The 18,704-nt window shown below is 41.6% G+C and overlaps 1 protein-coding gene and 1 long non-coding RNA gene across 11 annotated transcripts in view; one reads left to right on the forward strand and one right to left on the reverse strand.

The window, feature by feature from the left end:
• The window catches only part of tanc2b (tetratricopeptide repeat, ankyrin repeat and coiled-coil containing 2b), a 189,211-nt gene that overhangs the window by 60,518 nt on the left and 109,989 nt on the right, over positions 1 to 18,704 (reverse strand). For 2 of the 10 annotated variants that reach the window (XM_086304210.1, XM_086304209.1), the window contains exon 1: positions 9,899 to 10,593. The exons of the other annotated variants lie outside the window; for them this stretch is intronic. In XM_086304210.1, coding sequence (XP_086160336.1) covers positions 9,899 to 10,016 — 118 coding nt within the window. In that variant the 5' untranslated portion in view covers positions 10,017 to 10,593. Of the gene's footprint in view, positions 1 to 9,898; positions 10,594 to 18,704 lie in introns of those variants that run through there. 10 annotated transcript variants of the gene reach the window in all.
• LOC147323690 (uncharacterized) overlaps positions 9,496 to 18,704 on the forward strand; it is a 42,868-nt gene continuing 33,659 nt past the window's right edge. The window contains exons 1-2 of the long non-coding RNA XR_015130772.1: positions 9,496 to 10,520; positions 15,885 to 15,982. This is a non-coding gene — a long non-coding RNA (uncharacterized LOC147323690). The remainder of the gene's footprint in view (positions 10,521 to 15,884; positions 15,983 to 18,704) is intronic.

Here is an 18,704-nt window from a genome sequence, read left to right on the forward strand (position 1 = left end):
TTCAATACTCAGTAGAAGAGAGAATAATATAGATGGGTTCAGACAGTGGCCCTCCAACTTTGTAAATTAATAGTGCAGTATTGCTAATGACACCATGGTATTTTACCACAAAAATGATACTACTACTTGTACTAATTAGTTAATATTAGGTCCCTAATCAGGTTGTATTAGACAAAGTCAAATTTTAGATAAAAATAAATAATGTATCAAAGTTATTACAGTTATTTTCTGCTAATATGTCTGCAACAAATGCCATGTCAATCCAAGCAAAGAAGTTGCTAGGGCATTTTAGCCAGCATAAGAGTAACGAAAAAATCATGCTTCAGGCATGACTAAAAACAACTTAAAATTCCAAGAAATAAAAAAAAATAAGGTTTGTACCTTGATCCAGGCCTGCACCAGGCACTAACAACTTGTTCCCTTTTCTCATGATCTTATTGTGCACCAATCTACTGCAATCTGTTGTCACAATTTGACATACTCTGCTCACAAACAAATCCAAAGTTAAAACAAATGAAAACGAATTCTGCCTGGCAAAGAAAATTAAGTGCCACTTCAGAGTTATGTGCATGTGCATAAAGTACAAGTGTTTATATGCCATAATCACTGTCAGCACTGTGTTAGTATGGCCTGGACAGGACTCTGCTAAATACCAAATCTAGGAGGTTATCCAGCACAGATGCCACAATGAACAAATACAAGTGATCGCCAGGACTAGAAGACTCCAGAGTCATCCACGGTTTAATGAAACGCCATGACAGACAAACTTACAAGCTTTTCTGTTTTTGGCCAGTGTTTTATGAGTTTAGAGTCCACTAACTGTGAGTTAGTAAATAAATATAAACTTAATTAATGATGTGATACGAACATATGTGTCAGGAAAACAAAATACTAATAATTTTAAAATGCATTAAAATCATATTACATATTATTATTATTATTATTATTATTATATGTAACTAAGGGTGGCTGGCCTCTCCCTTAGAGATAGGGTGAGAAGTTCGGCCATCCGGGAGGGGCTCAGAGTAGAGCAGCTGCTGCTCCACATCGAAAGGAGCCAGCTGAGGTGGTTCGGGCATCTGACAAGGATGCCCCCTGGGCGCCTCCTGGGTGAGGTGTTCCAGGCATGTCCCACCGGGAGGAGGCCCCGGGGCAGACCCAGGACACGCTGGAGAGATTATATCTCTCGGCTGGCCTGGGAACGCCTTGGTATTCCCCCGGATAAGCTGGAGGAGGTGGCTGGGGAGAGGGAGGTCTGGGCCTCTTTGCTTAGGCTGCTGCCCCCGCGACCCGGCCCCGGACAAAGCGGATGAAAATGGATGGATGGATGTAACTAAATATAAATTAGCTACAATACAATTACATAAAATGTATTTATCGTATTCTCATCTCCTATTTGTTCATTTTTTTGTTACCCATCAATAGATTATGTCGAGTTTTGACCTTCACACAAAAGATGTGTGAAAAGATTCTGCTCATATTGGTGTGAAGGTTGTACACGTACTACTTGTTATCTGAGGAGCCAAGTAAGAATTATTTTGGTTGATGGAGCTTTTAACTTTCAAACAGGAAGACAGGTAGGGACACTTTCCTAACTGTACACAATTTGGGTTAGGGCTGGAGCATGTTTTCTGTTTTGCCCCTCTCGTCCATTTAACGATATTGAAAAGTTCACTTGGTTAGGTTAAAAAAATGAATGTGCAATAGCAGAAAAAGACGCCAAAGCTTGTATTTTTATGCTTCCATTTCAACCTACAGTCCTGTCCGATTTCCTGAAGGCACTCTTGCACCTGCACTGACAAGCTTGCAACAGCTTGCACTATAACCTGTAACAAGCTGGAAGGAGAGTGTGACAGTCTGACAGTGTAGGCAGTGTGTTCGCAAGAGCATGAACACAAAGTTCCCCCATATATTTCAACTGTTTTACATTTTAAATCATTTACGGTACCAAAGGTTTCCTGCGATGCCTTGACACTGATTGCACTGAGAGACTAAAGGCATTCTCCTCCCAGAATATCAATTTTGGGATAAACTACAGTGAAAAGAAGATTACCATTTCTTTTGTTTGTAGTCTCCCTGATCTCACCTCTACAAAATAGGGAAGGGAAACGCTGTCTATTGGAGTAAATCCCCTCTATAGCTCTGGTTCCAGGAGACTAAATCCCATGGACTTCTCTCCTGCAGTTCTGTTGTCAGTGTGTGCCAGGCTGAGGATGGGTGACAGTGTGATGGATGGCAGCAGGCAAATCCACTCCTCTAATGAGCTTATGAATAAATATATCTTGTCTGCATGTGCAGATGCACGTGGCCGTGAAATAGATATGTCTTACATGCTCTGGGTGTGCGGGTTCGAATATGAATATGCATGCGACATGTATGCAAGTGTATATGTGAGATTAGAGTAAGAAAAGAGAGGGCGAAGGGAGGGATCCACAGAAACACTGGTGCTAAAGGACATTGTGAAAAATTTAAAAAGCTCATATCTATTCCCAAGACTGTCAGCACAGACACACAGCCTTTGGCGAAGTCATCAACAAAACAGAAAGCACGTCAATATTGTGATTCAAATTCACACGGTGTTGTGCATATGAAAGAGGAAAGCTTCTTTTCAACATGGCAGTCCCCTCAGACACAACCTGGGCTTTCAACAAATAAATGACAAGATCTGAATATGAATTGGAAGCTCCAATATGCAATGCACATTTTCTCATTTGCTGCAGATAAGTGAATGATAAGCGAGCGAAAGGAGACATCGCAGCGTCTCTACCACTGTGTCAGTTGCATACGACCTCAGGCACCCACTCAGACAAAGACACGGGCGCCCACAAATTAACATACACACTCACGTACAGACCAGCGGTGAGGACATACATTGCCCGGCTGTCTGCAACCTAAGCAGAGCTTTATAGAAACTGAGCACGCCGGCCCAGTCACTATGGCAACAGCAGAGCACAGGGAAAGGAAGAGTTGTCCATCTTTTTAGGGTGGTGGTAACGCAGACAGAAGCTGACTTCAACGGCACTAAAAGCTCCCAGCTTTTGCTCAAATGCAATCAAACAACCTCTTTGTATTGACAAATCTCAGCTGCTTTACAGCACCGCGTCCTCCACACATCTCAATTCAAGGAATTCAGCTTTTAAAGATGCAAACTGCTGCAATGGCAGCTCTGATCCTTTGTGCTCTGACCCAAAAAGAGATGATGTGATCTCAATCTGGAACAATAATGAAGCTTTGACTTTTTTTTTTGAGTGCTTTCATAGAGCAATACAGTCACATCAATATCACATTTCAATGTTTTAAAAAATGATGATACTGAAGAGTCAAGCTGACTGTTAAGTGTTACTTAATGAACTTTTGCAGGGGACCTGTTGTGCTCATGATTCATAGCTCAAAATAATGGTGCAGCCCCTCCGTTCATCCCCTATCTGAAACAAGTCATTTTCTCCCATTAAGTGTTCTTCTGATTGGCTGTCGTAGCAGATGGGTGGGGCTTTTCTTCTCATAGCTAGAGCTGCCCACCATATTAAGGATAACTTCTCTCTCTAACATCACACAGATCCAAGAAGATTTTTTTAAGACAGAAACAAAGCATTTATAGCAGCCTGAAGTTGAATGAAGTTTAATTTTGATTGATAATTTATCATTTTATGCAATCTTATCACACATAATGTGATCTAGCAGTCCTTTTATGCCCATATGAGGCGTTTCAGAAAAGATTAACAATGTTTTTGATGTTAATCTTTGGAGCAGCAAAGACAACTGCCCACAATTAGGCTTATGAAGTTAAAAGGTTTGCAATGAAGTGGATATGTTTGGGTAATTTTGAAGATGAAGAGTTTAGTAATTCATTCTATTCAACATATAGCAACTGAGTTCAAAAGCATTGCAGTCCTGAAGTAGCAGAGAGATGCAGTTTTATATTTATTTCACCAGTCTCCATGAATGACCCGAAGACTTGTGCCCAGTGTGCATTTAATAATCCGGCTCACAGACCGCAGATGATTTTGTGTGCTTCTCTTGTTGACTTGTTAAACAAAACAATACAGACCAGATGTTGCCGTGCAACACGGAGGCTGCCGACAGTCAGTAGCATGTGCGAGTCCATTAGCTCGGCTGCCTCCCCTGTTTGTTTTATTTTTTTGTACTTTTAATGTATGCGTGCAAGTGTCTGTGTGCGAGTGTCTGCACACACTCAAATGTGTATCTATCATTACAGGCCTTGGGAGGATTAGTGGAGCAAGGTGAGGCACAGCCGGAATTTTAAGAGGAAGGCGGGAGGGGCTGATTTCCTAAGAAGGCTCATTAACTGAGCTTTCCTTAACCCAAAGAGCTGTTAATTCAACGTTTCACATAACCTTATTGGGCTTGGATTAAACCAACAGCACTAAATCAAGTGATATCAAATGCACAACAACGCATGAGTGGGTTAACCTAAATCTAAGACTTATAGAAAGAATTTGGAGCCGTTTTAGGTTACTGCCTTTTAAAAGCAGAGGGACAAAGTTGGTAATCCCCACACAAAGGATGATCTCAAGTTAAGACTGAGCTTTAGTGGCCAAACATGATGTGAGTCAAAGGCACCGTGGAGCAAAGGCTGTTTTTACAGCAGGAACTTGAGGGTCCTTTTAGGGTCACCCACATCTTTGTGCATGTTTCAAATATAGGAACTGCCCGTGTAGGACCTTCCTTAAGCGAGGTTTTCGTGTGGATCAAGAAAACCTGTAGAGAGGGGGGTTCCTGCCTGATTGGCTGCTGGTCCCTGCTTACCATTCTTGAACAACCAAAAATCAGTGGCAAGAAAAGATGCCAAGAAAAATGCTCTTTCTGCAGACGTTGCCAAATAGATGCACTTCCTGTTCAGATTGTTTGTCCTCGTTTCACAGACAGGATTTTCTACAATGTTTTAACCAGCTCAACATGTTGTTTGTGCACGATTCCATTGTTCACATGTCACTTTATCATTATATTATTATGTAACAGCATGATAATCTTTTAATTGAGTCTCCAAAATGGAATCCTTTCAAAATCCATAGGATGCTGTTTAATGTATTGTTACCAATAAATTCAAATACCTTATTTATTTGCTCCGAGCAGCATTTTTTTAATCCTTTATTGGCTAAAATGTGTACATTCTCCTTCCACAGCAGGTTGATACAGAGGAGTGACCATGAACGTTTGGCATACCCTCTCCCAGCAGGAGACCAGAGAGGACTGCACTCCTGAGGAAAGCAGCAAGGTAAAGTCAAATATCAGGCACTCCGGGAAAGTGAGAGGAGCACAATTGCCAAGGACACCACTTGATGCAGTGTACTAATAATAGCAAGGGTGTCTTGACCTTTGTCCCAGCTGGAGTTGGTCCCCTAGTGGAGATATTTATAACCTCACACAGACACTACTTGAGAACCACACCCTTGTCTTTGTGAAAAATCAGTGAGGGTCGGATGCTTTTGCTCTTGTTATGTAATTAGGAAGCTAAAATAAACACTACAAAGAAAACAGATTTGATTACTGATCCATGCTTCCAGTTTTAAGCTGTTCTGATTGAGATGATTCTGATAATGTGTCACTGTCTTTAGGACGACATAAAATGACCATCAAAGCTCCCCAAATGTCTTTCATGTCAGATAGAAGCTGTAATCAATTGTGGCCCTCATGTAATCCCATACACATAGTTAGGAGACTGACAGTAAGGGTAGAAAGTCGGAGCTGTGATCCAGACAAACGCCTGGTAGGGGTTCAGGACCCTGAAATGACTGAGCAAATAAGTTAACAGCAGACAGACAAGTAGTGAATGTTAATACTGCGCCTGGTGTCACTGTGGAGTCCTGTGCAATAGTCCGTAAGGGTTTGGATACGCATGGACACACATACAATAACACACTTCTTTAGGTCTCTGTGTATTTGTGTGAGCATCTCACAGAGAAGTGTTTGCTCAGCTCTTCACCAGCGGTATTCGCAGAAAGCAGTGAGGTGGTATATGTAACCCACTGCTCTGTTTTGTAAGCAAATCATTATCATTGCTATTAATAGTACACTGCGGGTTTCTCTTCTCCACAATACAGGTTTTTTTCCCTCTTCTATTCCAGAAGGTACGGCTAAATACCTAGATAAAACTAAACGTAAGTAAAAACCACAGTAATAGTCATAAGATAGTAACTTCATTTGTAAAGCCTCTCTTGCAAGATGCAGCCGCTTGCTGTGCTACACAGAGGAGGATTAAAATTAAGAAAGAAAAACACTGAATAGAAATTCCACATTTGGTGCCACTAACACAGAAAAATATGTTAACAGGATTTCAAGAAAGATTGGATGTTTAGAGAGTAAAATTAAAAGAAAAACTCAAGCCTTGGTATTGCTCATAAATACAAAACAAGTATGCTCTTCTGGTTCCACAAAATGAAACCTTTTCACTGCAAAAATGCTCAAGGATAAAAAGACAGAAAAGGGAATAGAGTGATTTTGAGAAAAGACTTTTTATTCTAGGCGTAGAAAAAAATAGATGTTAATTCTGTCGTCAGTTTGGTTTGATATCAAAATATTTATTGAATCTTTCTGCTGCCTCTCATCATTTTTTAGGGATTGTAAAATTGTAAGATTCTGGCCCACTTGGACATCAGTGTTTTCTTTCCCTGTTAGTTTATTTCATTTTTTCCAATGTTTATCCCTTATTTTATACCAGGAAACCAAAGAAATTTGTGTTTTTAAAACAATAATTGACCTTTTCAAAGTCTCCAACCACTTAACGACCCCATGAATAGAATGTTTAAGTAGCTTAAAATTGATCTGACATCAGTACAACGGTGTAGCTCATCTAGATGGTGGCCCATGTTGCTGAAGGCTACTGTAGGGCCTGGATTCAACTCCACCCAATTTCCTGCATTCTCCCGCTCTGTTCCTGCTTTCCTGTCTAAGTTTTAAAGAATATTTCTCCTTTAAGCATCAATTTGTTCAGATCAGTAAATGTAAAAACTGCAACATAAAAACTGGATCTCATCAGCATAACAGCAGTCAGCTACGCAGTTTTAATGTTACTGGCTGGAATGATGGTGGTTAAATAAAATGCAAAAGTCATTGTCACAAATAAAACATAAAGAAACTGAAACTTTCAGAGACACCACGATCAACAAAGTCAAACACTTTGCCAAGGACGGCCTTTCTGTGAGCAACAACAATGAAGCTCTTTGTCTTCGTCTTACTTCTTGCAAACTTGCTTTGAAATTTTCACAACAGCCATTTGATGCCAGGAGACATACTGAATGTCAGCGGGACCTTTCTGCCTACAATTAGAGAACCTAATATTTTTTTAATTACTTAAATTACAAAAAAAAAAGGAAAGTTAAAGCCAAGCCTGTTATTGCTAAAGCTGTCTCTGTCTGGGTTGCACTTCTTTAGCTGCGTCATATTACTGTAGCTGTTTTGAAAGCTTTTGGGGAGATTTCTAATTGTAGGTTGTTACCTGGTACACACACTGGAAGCCGACTTTAAAGAGCTTGGTCGGAGTGGGGATCAAAAGGATGACTTCATCTTGCTAATGGCGGCGCTCACTGCCTCTTCTCTAATCATAATAAAAGACTGTAATTCTAGAATCCAGGGAGTTGTTACTGAAGGGGCAACACCGACTCACTTGATAAGTAATTCTACTTATTCGACAACTGCTGTTCGACTGAGAAAGAAAAGGACTTTAATACACAAGAATACTAGTCCGGCATGCAACACATAATTAAATCTCACTAATAAACTTTGAGAATGAGGAACAAAGTGCGAGCTTTTAAAGGCCAGTGGTATCACATGTAGGTAGAATGACAAAGTGTCGGGTTATCTGGGATTTTGTTCCTGTCTTACTTTTGATTGGCTTAAAAAAAGAGATGTGTCTGGCTATCGAAACCAGGGCTAAACACTGGTTATCATGGTGGCTCAGATGTTCTGCTTCCATGGTTTTTCTTTGGAATGTCTTGTTTCTCTTGCCTCTAAACAAATTAGGTTAATGCTCCCTATCTGGAGACTCTTGCAAAAGAGATATTTAATCTCAAAGAGTTTCACCTCCCAGTTAATACAACAAACCCCAAAGATTATATTCAAACCGAACAACAGCTGAATTAGCAGGTCTTTATCTGTAAAACATACGTTTCACCCCACACTTAGTTTACTGTGGTTTGGTCACTTTATGCATGGCACATATTGTCTGTATGGTCCCTCAGGAGGCTGCCTATTTAATCTACGGTAGGTGGAATCCAAATGCTACTCTCTTACTAAAGACTCATAAAACTGACAGTCCAGTAGGCAAATTAACATCACAGTCACATTTCCTGTGCAGGTTGTGGTGCCAGTAAACTGACCCACGGATGTTGGATTTTAGACATCTGCCCAGTTTATTTCATAACTCATTTTTTGGCTTACAAACCATTTGTCTTACGAGGGGAGGGAAATCGAGCAATTATATAAAATCAATATCCCTCTGAAACACTGCAAACGGGTACAGGTAAGTGAAGTTTACACACAGGTAAGTGTGCCACACCAATTCAGAAGCCTGCAGTTTAAAGTCAGGACTTGTGGAAAAAAAATATGGGCCCACGAATAAATACGGGTACTGACACAAACTGCAAAACACTTGAATGACTCAAGCAATGGTTAAAATAACCTTGAGAAACATACTCTATCACACATTTTCTGTGGGTATTCTCACAAGAACCGCCTCAACCATGACTTAAAGTGGCATATGTGTTCCACTGCACCTGTTGAATACCCGTCTTCGCACTTTCAAGGCTTTGCAGCGTCTGTCAGGCAACCATCACCCAGCTAATACATCTAATAAGAGAGAGGGAAACAATACAAAAGTCCTTGTGTCATAACCACAGAGGGATGCACTGCATTACTCTGGAAGAGACCCGTTTCACCCTGCTCCATCGAGTTCAAATAACCCCATGAGGGATCCACCATGAAGACAATAAACACGGCTACTTAGCCACCCTGAAATTGAAGTTCTTAGTGTCATTGCATGATAAGAGCCTGAATGACAGCTGACAAGGTAAGCTCATCAAAGCACTCTCCAGGTGGTGATACTAAGTGGTGTGAAAACCGGCTGTAGGCGCCTCATCAAAAACCATTCACCTGAGACCAGCAATAGCAGCTGGTGATGAGGTGTTCATGTTTTTCTGGCAGACAACGTTATTGAGACATTTTGTTCCGTTCACACACCAGCTAGCAGTCCCCTGGGATAAGGCAGGGAGGCAGGAAACCTGCAGCAAGAGGGAGGAACCACGTCCCAGCACATGACAAGGTGATTCTCGTACACAACAACAAGCTGCTGCCGACTACCTAGCGAGGGGTTTGGGGTGGGCGGGGGGGGGGACTATTCCCCACCAACTTCAACCCATTTACGCAACCATATGCTACATATGACGCTGCGCTCTGGAAGGAAAAGTGAGACACACAACAACAAGAACAAGCACCATTAGCCGCCCACAGCTTGCGCTTTAGACACGCACACACACTCCATCAGACACATACACACACACACACTCTCTCAAAGACAATTGAATGCTCACCCACGCTGACGCATGAAACAGACCAGCTCGCCACGAAAAAACACTTACATTATCACACTCTGGTTGATTCACAGGCCCTCGAGCCTACACTGTGATTAGAGTTCACATCTTTGACAAATGCATCATTTCACAGAGAGAAATTACTTTCCTGCACTCCTCCCATTAGCCCCGTGTCTTTACAAACGTCATTCGAACCAGCGGCCGCGCCACGCAGCAGACGAGCTCCGTGCAAGGAAAGGTGGAGCAGCAGGTGACAAGTGGTGAGGGTTGGAGGCTGGGTGAGGGGGTGAAACAGAGTTTGCGAGCACAGATGGAGGAATGAAACAAGCAAAAGAGGGTGTGGCTGGGCTCACCATTCTCAAACCAGATCTCGCATTCCTGAAGGCTGGAGTACGGCACCAGCTCCCCTCCTTCCCCTCCTTCCAGCGACACAAGCAGTCCTGCTTCCTCCCTGAACGATGACCAGCTCATCAAAAAGAAAAAAAAAAAAAAAGAAAAACAAGGAAAAAGAAGGAAAAGAAGGAAAATGCGTACGAGAAAATACGCCTGCAAGCGAAGCAGGGGAGGAGAAGTGCGGAGAAGCACACGAGATCTCCTTCTACCTTCCCCCCCGGTTTCCCTTCTGAAGCAATCGCCACAGGTTTCAGTGGTGATGCTGCCTGCTCACTTCAGTTGCGGTAAATGATACGGAGCCGGGCAGCTATGGCAGTGACGGGAGGAGCGAGAAGAGGAGGAGGAAAACGAGAGGGGAGGAAAAAGGGAAGGAAGAAGGAAGAACGCAGCAGTCAATGTGTCACTGGGGAAAGAGAAGGAGGGGAGACACAAAGGTGAAACCTCTGCGATGGCAGCAACGTGAAAAGCTGACAGGTAACCAAAAGCCTTCGCCAGAAAGAAATGAAGAGAGGACAAAAAAAAAAAGAAGAAGAAGAGAGCGATACGAGCGGCACAGGGAGCCTTTGCTGTAAGCACAGAGAGGTGAGCTCTTCAATCGCCTCCGTGACTGCATTAGCGCTTAGCGTGTTATGTATAGATGTGAGAGGCGCACACTCTCTGTACAGGAACAGGAGTCCAGGTCTCCAGCAGATGAATGGTGCAGTGCTGCTGTTGTCATAGCAACCACAGAGCAAAAGGAGGTGGAGGAGGAGGAGAAGGGTGGGTATTGAGGCAGGAAAGAAAATGGCATAAAAAAAGAGGGAGGGAGAAAGGGAGGGTATTATTAAAGGGACACAGTTTTGTCGTTTGTGGACGGAGCTTCGGGGACATATCAGATCACAAGCGGTGAGGGAAAAAGGAGGAATGGTATTATTTGATCGTAACATGGGTTTCAATGAAACCTACACTGTTTTCCTTTTGGACCAAGACATTCCTGCCTGTCCTTGTTTTACCCTTGAAACTCTATTTGTACAGCTGCAGCCATGTTTCATGTCCAAACTCAAGAGGCTGCAAGTTTATTGTGTACCAGCTTCGCTTTTGTCGGGCGCTTCGTTAGGCTGTAAGCATCCTGTTCTAAATGTTTTTTATTAATCTCCTCCACTCACAGTTATTTCCCTCGGGTGACAATCCTAACCCCCTTGCAAGTCTTACCAAAAGGCCCAGAAAATGTGCGACGATCACAGGTCAAACTTCACTTGCTACTGAAAAGCAGTGATTCTCAGCCTTCTTTATCTCACTCACCACCACAGCAATGACAGAGAGGACTCAGAAACTTCAAATGAGAAAACCTTTGGCTTAGTGCTTCTCAGTTATTGTTATTTGACTTTTTCAACTGCCCATACAGTAATGTGCAACAGTCTTGAGCCACCCCTCATTTATATTTTACTACCGAGTAGCCAACATGTGTTAGGTTTTTTTTGTTTTGTTTTTTTAATACAAGACATTCTGTAAATTGGGACTTTTAGTTATTTAGTAGGTCTTTAAAAATTTTCTTCTTTGGACAGTGGCTGCTTTTCACTAATTTTAAGCCTGGTCCTTGTGCAATTTGGCATATTTTGGTCTTTGCACCCTAATGACTTAAGAATCCTGAGGCCATTTCTGAGGAGGTTTCAGTAAACAGTAAAGTTATCAGCTCAAGCAGGTCTTTGCTAGCTTTTTTTCCTATTTCTTAAGGTTGAGACTTTCGAGTACTGCTCGTCTGCTGTAGTTATTTATGCCTGTCACTTCCTTTGTCTTGGTTTTCTCAAATTATTATTCGCACATCTTGAGTTTTTTTTTTATTTTTTTAAAATAAATTCAACAAACCAAATGGATACAAAAGATGTGTTTTCAGTGAAAGGCTCAAAGTTAATTTGAGATAAAATTTGATTCATCCTGTGAATTAGGTGCTTATTTATGCTTGAATCATTTACAGGCCAGTGTTAAGTGGCTTAACAACCAAACTACATTCATCTGAAAATGGTTAGGTACAAGGACTGGACTGAAAGTGACGGAAAGGCCAGCCAATATCCAAAGAAAAACTTTGAAAGACAGAAAGCCTGGAAAACTATTGTTCGAGACTTCAATACTTTGGTGTGGGGTGGTTTGAGACTGTTGCACAGTAGTTGTACTTACATGTAACCAATAAGGTTACCAAAGTGTGTAAGGAATGAAAGCACCAGGAAAGATGTATAGCCTAGACTTTGTTGCTGCAAAGAGTCATAATCAGTTAGTTATGATATTCATCACAGGAGTTTACAGACTTAAGAAGTGATATAAATCTTCTAGAAATGCATGTTGTCTTTATATTATGTGTAAACATCCTTGCAGAACGCCTGGCATCTTCAGCCTCAAGATATAAACTATAATCTTTATTCCCACACCAGACAGTGCAGCTCTTTCAATATTATTATATTATTGTTTTTATCATTCCTTCCACTTCTAGTTCGTCTTCCCTGTGGTCCTTTCCTCTATTTACCTGATATATTTATAGATGAAAGATGGATCTGAGATTTTTCACTTTAAGCCTCACCTTTCTTTTACCTTTTCTTTACATTAAAATAAGCAACACCTCAACAATCATTAATATATTATGAGTTTTCTCATTTTCAAGTGAGCTTCTTCTTTTTTTTTTTTTTTAAATCAGTCTTTTTTGCTTTCCAATTTAAATTGCCATAATCAGAACTTGATTTACTGATTTTTTTAATGTGTGCATAAAAAAGGGCAGAAAGAACGATCAGCCTGATACACGTCTTATATAAGATAAGATAACCTTTATTAGTCCCACACGTGGGAAATTTGTTTTGTCACAGCAGGAAGAGGACAGTGCAAAAGTTATGAGGCAAAAATTAGAATACAATAAGAATAAATACAGTACACAACTGTACAGAATAGAATAAAATAAAATACTATATACAGTAGAATAAAATAAAATAAATATACAATAAGATAAAAATAGAATACAAATACAAATACTATATACAACTGAGTAAAAATACAACGATGACAGAAAGGATTATTGCACTTAGTATTATTGCATATGTATGGCTGTGTGTGCTTGATCAGTTAAAGTCTTTGTTGTGGAGTCTGACAGCAGTGGGGAGGAAAGACCTGCGAAATCTCTCCGTCCCACACCGTGGGTGCCGCAGTCTCCCACTGAAGGAGCTGCTCAGTGCTGTCACAGTCTGCTGCATGGGGTGGGAGATGTTGTCCATCAGGGATGACAGCTTAGCCGCCGTTCTCCTGTCACTCACCACCTCCACTGGGTCCAGAGGGCATCCTAGAACAGAGCTGGCCCTTCGGATCAGCCTGTTCAGTCTCTTCCTGTCCCCAGCAGAGATGCTGCCGCCCCAGCAGACCACGCCATAAAAGATAGCAGAAGCCACAACAGAGTCATAGAATTTCTTCAGGAGTGGGCCCTCCACTCCAAACGACCTGAGTCTCCGCAGCAGGTACAGCCTGCTCTGCCCTTTCCTGTAGAGGGCGTCTGAGTTATGAGTCCAGTCCAGTCTATTGTTCAGATGAACACCAAGGTACCTGTAGCTGTCCACAGCCTCAATGTCCATACCTTGGATGTTCAGTGGTTGCAGTGAAGAATGCTTGTGCCTGCGGAAGTCTACCACCAGTTCCTTGGTTTTACTGGCGTTGATCTGGAGGTAGTTCAGCTGGCACCAGTCCACAAAGTCTTGGGTCAGACCTCTGTACTCCTTGTCGTCCCCATCAGTGATGAGGCCGACTATTGCAGAGTCGTCAGAGAACTTCTGCAGGAAGCACTGGGTGGAATTGTGGGAGAAGTCTGCAGTGTAGATGGTGAAGAGGAACGGAGCCAGAACCGTTCCCTGTGGGGCCCCCGTACTGCAGACGACCCTGTCCGACACACAGCCCTGAGTCCTCACATACTGTGGTCGGTCGGTGAGGTAGTCCAGGATCCAGGTAGTGAGGTGATGGTCCACTCCAGAGTTCACCAGCTTGTCCTTTAGAACCGAGGGAAGAATGGTGTTGAAGGCACTGGAGAAATCAAAGAACATGATTCTCACAGTGCTTCCAGCGGTCTCCAGGTGAGCGAGGGAACGATGTAGGAGGTGAATGACGGCATCATCCGCTCCAATGCCAGGCTGGTAGGCAAACTGAAGTGGGTCCAGTGATGAGCTTATTAGGCGCCGAAGCTGAGCCAGGACCAACCGCTCCAGGGTCTTCATCAGGTGGGATGTCAGAGCCACCGGCCTGTAGCTGTTGAGGTCCTTGGGGCGTGAAGTCTTTGGCACTGGTACAACACAGGAGGTTTTCCAGAGCTGTGGGACTCTTCCCAACCTCAGGCTCAGGTTGAAGAGGTGCTCCATCACCCCACACAGTTGGTCCGCGCAGGACCTGACGACCCTCGAGCTGATGCCATCTGGACCCGCTGCCTTCTTGCCATTAATCCTCCTCAGTTCCCTCCTAACCTGGGTGGTTGAGAGAGACAGGCTGGAGCCTTGTGTTGAGTGTGTATTGGATGCTGTTGTTGGGGGTGGGGGGGAGTGAGCAGGGTGAATAGAGGAGGTGTTATATCTGCCTAAATAAAAAAAACCAACAGCCAATGGCTGCACAGCCTAGCTATGAGTGGAAACATCTGGTCTGGTTTTATCCTATTTAAATGCACCTCTTTAGCTATCTCATGGGAGCTGCAGGAAATCCCACCTGACACTGAGGAAGAAATGGAGCGCAACTACTACAAATACTCAAACAATATACCACATTAAGTATTAAGCTTTTGTGACAGAACATGGTAGCACATTTTCTTTGTTTCTAGTCATTATACTAAGCTGAGCTAAGTTAACTGCCGAGATCATCATCTTAGAGACCCCCGGGCACAAATATTTGATGGGCCCCAACTAGCTTCCTTCTTAAAGAATTAGAAATAGCATGCAGGAATGGTTTAAAATGGAGAGTGCAGTTTTTCTTACCGGAAATTAAAAAGTAACCATCTCAACTCAAATTCAATCAAAGCTTTAAAGTATCTAACATTTGATTGAAAATGAAGCAGCCAGAGCTTTTTCATAAAAGTGTAAATCCACGGCGATTTCGGGCTGCTGCTGCTGCAGCTTCTAGATTAGCTCGCGTGTCATCTCGCTGAACAGTTTCTCAACAACTTTAAAGTTTACAATTCTGTCTAATAAATAAAAGAACTGTCACTTGGCAATTTTACTTGGGTTAGAGTTGCCTCCTTTTTTTTGTTTTACTCTAAAATATTTTCTGGTTCATTTAGTTTGGAAATACTATAGCATTGAGCACTCATTTTTTTAATTGTGAAAAGAAAATCACATCTATACACTTGTTTTTCTTCCAGATTTGATTTTCAGACCAAAGAATTCTACTTAAAACACTTGTGGGTTTGTTATGTTTCTTGCCCTTTGGGTGGGTCCCCAGGCCTGCTGTTAGCTATAGCTTTACACTTACCATACACATAGCGTGTCTGAGCACAACCAAACATTACATTTTCATTAAAATGCAGAAAAGAACTTGGAGCAGAAATCTCAAATTTTGGGAAATAAGAGCAGTTTCAGTTTAGAAAAACTTCTATTATATTTCTACTATAAGTATTACCCCTTCAGTTGTGCACCACCATTCATCTGAAGTAAGTTCAACGAAAGGCAGCTACAGGGACATTTCGACTCCCCTCAAGTAACTTTAATGTGACATACTGTGGCACAGTGCAGAAGAACTGATGTTTGCACATAATGACACAGCACCTCATCTCTAAGAAAGCCAGACTATTTGGACGGTGACTAAAATATGTCAAGTACTTCTGTTGCAGCATTTAATCCAACCACTGCTTTTCCTGAGGGCATCGTACTTAAACATTTCAATTACACCTTTCTACTCTTAACCTTCACTCCTTATTTTTCAGCTGCGACAATGGATCTGAAAATGTCACATTTTCCCTTTCAGCGGAACAAATGATTTGGTGGGTCGGCAGTGGCTGGGACAGTGGAAGGAGGAAATAATGATGATAATTGAAGAACGATTTTCTCAAGGTGCAACGCTGGGTAAGGAGGCGTGGAGATTGAGACGTCCCAAATGTCAGTGTTCATTTCAAAAATTCACAGAGGATACCAGATGCAAATAAGACATGAGGCTGGCCAAGGATGGGTGGAGAGAGAGACAGAGATTGAGACGTCACACAAGAGCTGCTCATATAAAAAATAAAAATAAAATAAAATATGTGAAACGTAAGAGAATTACAGATGGATTATTGCATGTTCAAACATCTGTTCCTATATGATGCTGGAAGATCAGCTGGCGTTTAATCTCAGAGGCAGGTAAATTAATTAATCAGGTGAAACCTGTTATTTATTAGCTACTGTTTAATTATGCTTTTAGGGCTACAAATAACAGTTTCAATTAATCTGACATTTTCTCGAGTCTAAAGATAATGATGGTCTAGAACTACCAGATTTTTATTACTACTTCTTAGCCAACAGATTGCTGTAGGCTTTAAAATGTATCAAATGAAGCTTATTAGAAAACCCATAATTGGACAAGAACTCTACAGAAGAACAAGTTCAAAGTCAGCGACAGTACATTTCTTGAATATCACCAATTATGGTCCACCATACAGGTGATATTTAACCCCAGTTGACTGAACTTAGAAATACTTAACACAGAACAGAATATTTAAATCTCTGTACCCACAAATTCAAAATCAAAAAAGTCAAAAATGGATGACTTCCATTTCCCTCCTGATAGCAAAATCAAAGTGAAGATCGATATTTTTAGACACAAAGCTCTCCATAGAACACACTTTACAGGACAAAGGATGTTCCAAATGGGCCTTGCACATAGGTAGTTTTATATAAAGTGAACTATATGTTTGCTATATGGTCTTGTACGTCTGTTCAGAGATTCTGGCAGAGGACATGTGAAGACACATTCACATCGTTCAATTGCTGTATCCCAACCTCACCCACTGTGCATTTTAGGTGATGCAAGTGAATTAGATATAGAAGCAAATGCATCACACATAGTTCCTACTGCCTTATGCATCGCTAAGAAAACTATCCTCATGAATTGGAAATCAAAAAATGATTTATGTGCAACTCAATATAGAAATTTACTTCTAAACCCCGTTAGTCTGGAGAGATATCATTCCTCCTTGAAAAACCAATTGGGTGAATTTGATTCTCTCTGGCTTCCACTGATCAGTCCCATTTCTTAGTGGGGGTGGTCATTGTGCCTTGGAGGTGGACCCAGAGGCCTTCTTGGGGCTGGATTGTAGTTTGAACTACTTCTTGTGGCTTTCCTGCAATATTTTCACAGCTCAGCAGGTGGCCACGAATCGCTTTTATAATCAAACGGAACTATTTTTGTGTCATGCTTTCCTCTGCTAGCCTCGTCCACATTCCCCAAATACTTCAAAAAATAATAAAAAAGATTCTGCTGAGCATGACTCAGATACACCATAATCTTATTGCAGTCTGCTGTATCTCTGCAGGAAAACCCCCAACAAGGGAGCGTGTCTTTTCTTTGAACGATTCCACTGTAAAATAAATTTAAAAGAAGACAAAAAAACAAAAACAGAGATGCAGCATTTGTGAGAAGTAGCCAATTTAGCAGAGCTCAACTGCTCAACTGTTTTAATGCGGATTCTTTAAGACCACCCACACCATGAGCTGTAAAACCTGACTAAGCAGTCCTGCACACTGTGCTTTGTTAACCCTGACCACTACTCATGCCTACATCAGTGACCGCTTACAAGTTAGCTAAGTGTAGTGCATTCCCACTTATTCACATATTACTCCATTACTGTGAGCACCACAGAGACAATAGATTTTAGATATACTCATATCACTGTGATAATTGAAGCAAAAGTGGGTGAAAAATTAGGCTGTATAATTAAATCAAGGCTTTTCTCAGGTTTTAAGGCCAAATGCAATTTTCCACTTTTATGCTGCAATCCATGGGGAGGCAGTAATTGTATTGATTGTAGCCATTAATTAGGGGAAAGCAGTGTAATCTGGGGAGAGATGTTGAAATAATTCCTCTTAAATGTTTCTGAGTGGAGCAGGGCCAATCAATCAGCTGGGGCGACATCTCTGGTGAGCCTGACACTTGAGTGAGGTGTTTATTAAAGCACAAATAAGCAATCAGTGATTACAGCTCATAACAATCAGCCACTAAGAGATAAGTGCGACAATGAGCCACTCCAATTCTGAGACAACAGAGGACTAAAAATAGAAAACATAAACAATGTGGACGCGAAATCTGTCAAACGCACATGAAGATGAGGGACAGATGAGCCCTGTCAGTGGTTTAATGTACTACCATTAAGTGTATTTATATCTGGTACTGGTATTTAAGCATTTACCACTACCCTGCATTTATCAGACAGCTGCAGTTACTAGTTACTTTATCAAGATTTTTTTCATGCAAAACATATCATTAAAACAAGCTCCAACCTTCAGGGCTTAAAAATGAAACCAGAGTATAGTTCTGTGAAAAAGTATTTGCCCCCCATCCTTATTTCTTTCTTTTTTTGTTGGCCACATATTCATGGCCACAGTTTATGAAAGAGAAACTGAAACAGGGAGTTGTAGGCATCACGTTCTCCAATTTAAAGTGATGTTTCGGCTGCTAAGCTTTTTAGAAGGTTTTAATGGAATTATATGGTTTGCTATTAGCTACAGATCATCCAAGAAGTTTCTGCTTCAGTCCTTAAGAGTGAAATAATAGGACTTTCATGACTTAGCGCTAATAGCAGATTTGTGTGTC

Source organism: Aulonocara sp. 'chitande type north' Nkhata Bay, linkage group LG8 (genome assembly GCF_057382095.1).
Source record: "Aulonocara sp. 'chitande type north' Nkhata Bay isolate Kocher_YH1m ecotype deep benthic linkage group LG8, A_spYH_male_GT1.1, whole genome shotgun sequence".
Taxonomy (NCBI): Eukaryota; Metazoa; Chordata; class Actinopteri; order Cichliformes; family Cichlidae; genus Aulonocara; species Aulonocara sp. 'chitande type north' Nkhata Bay.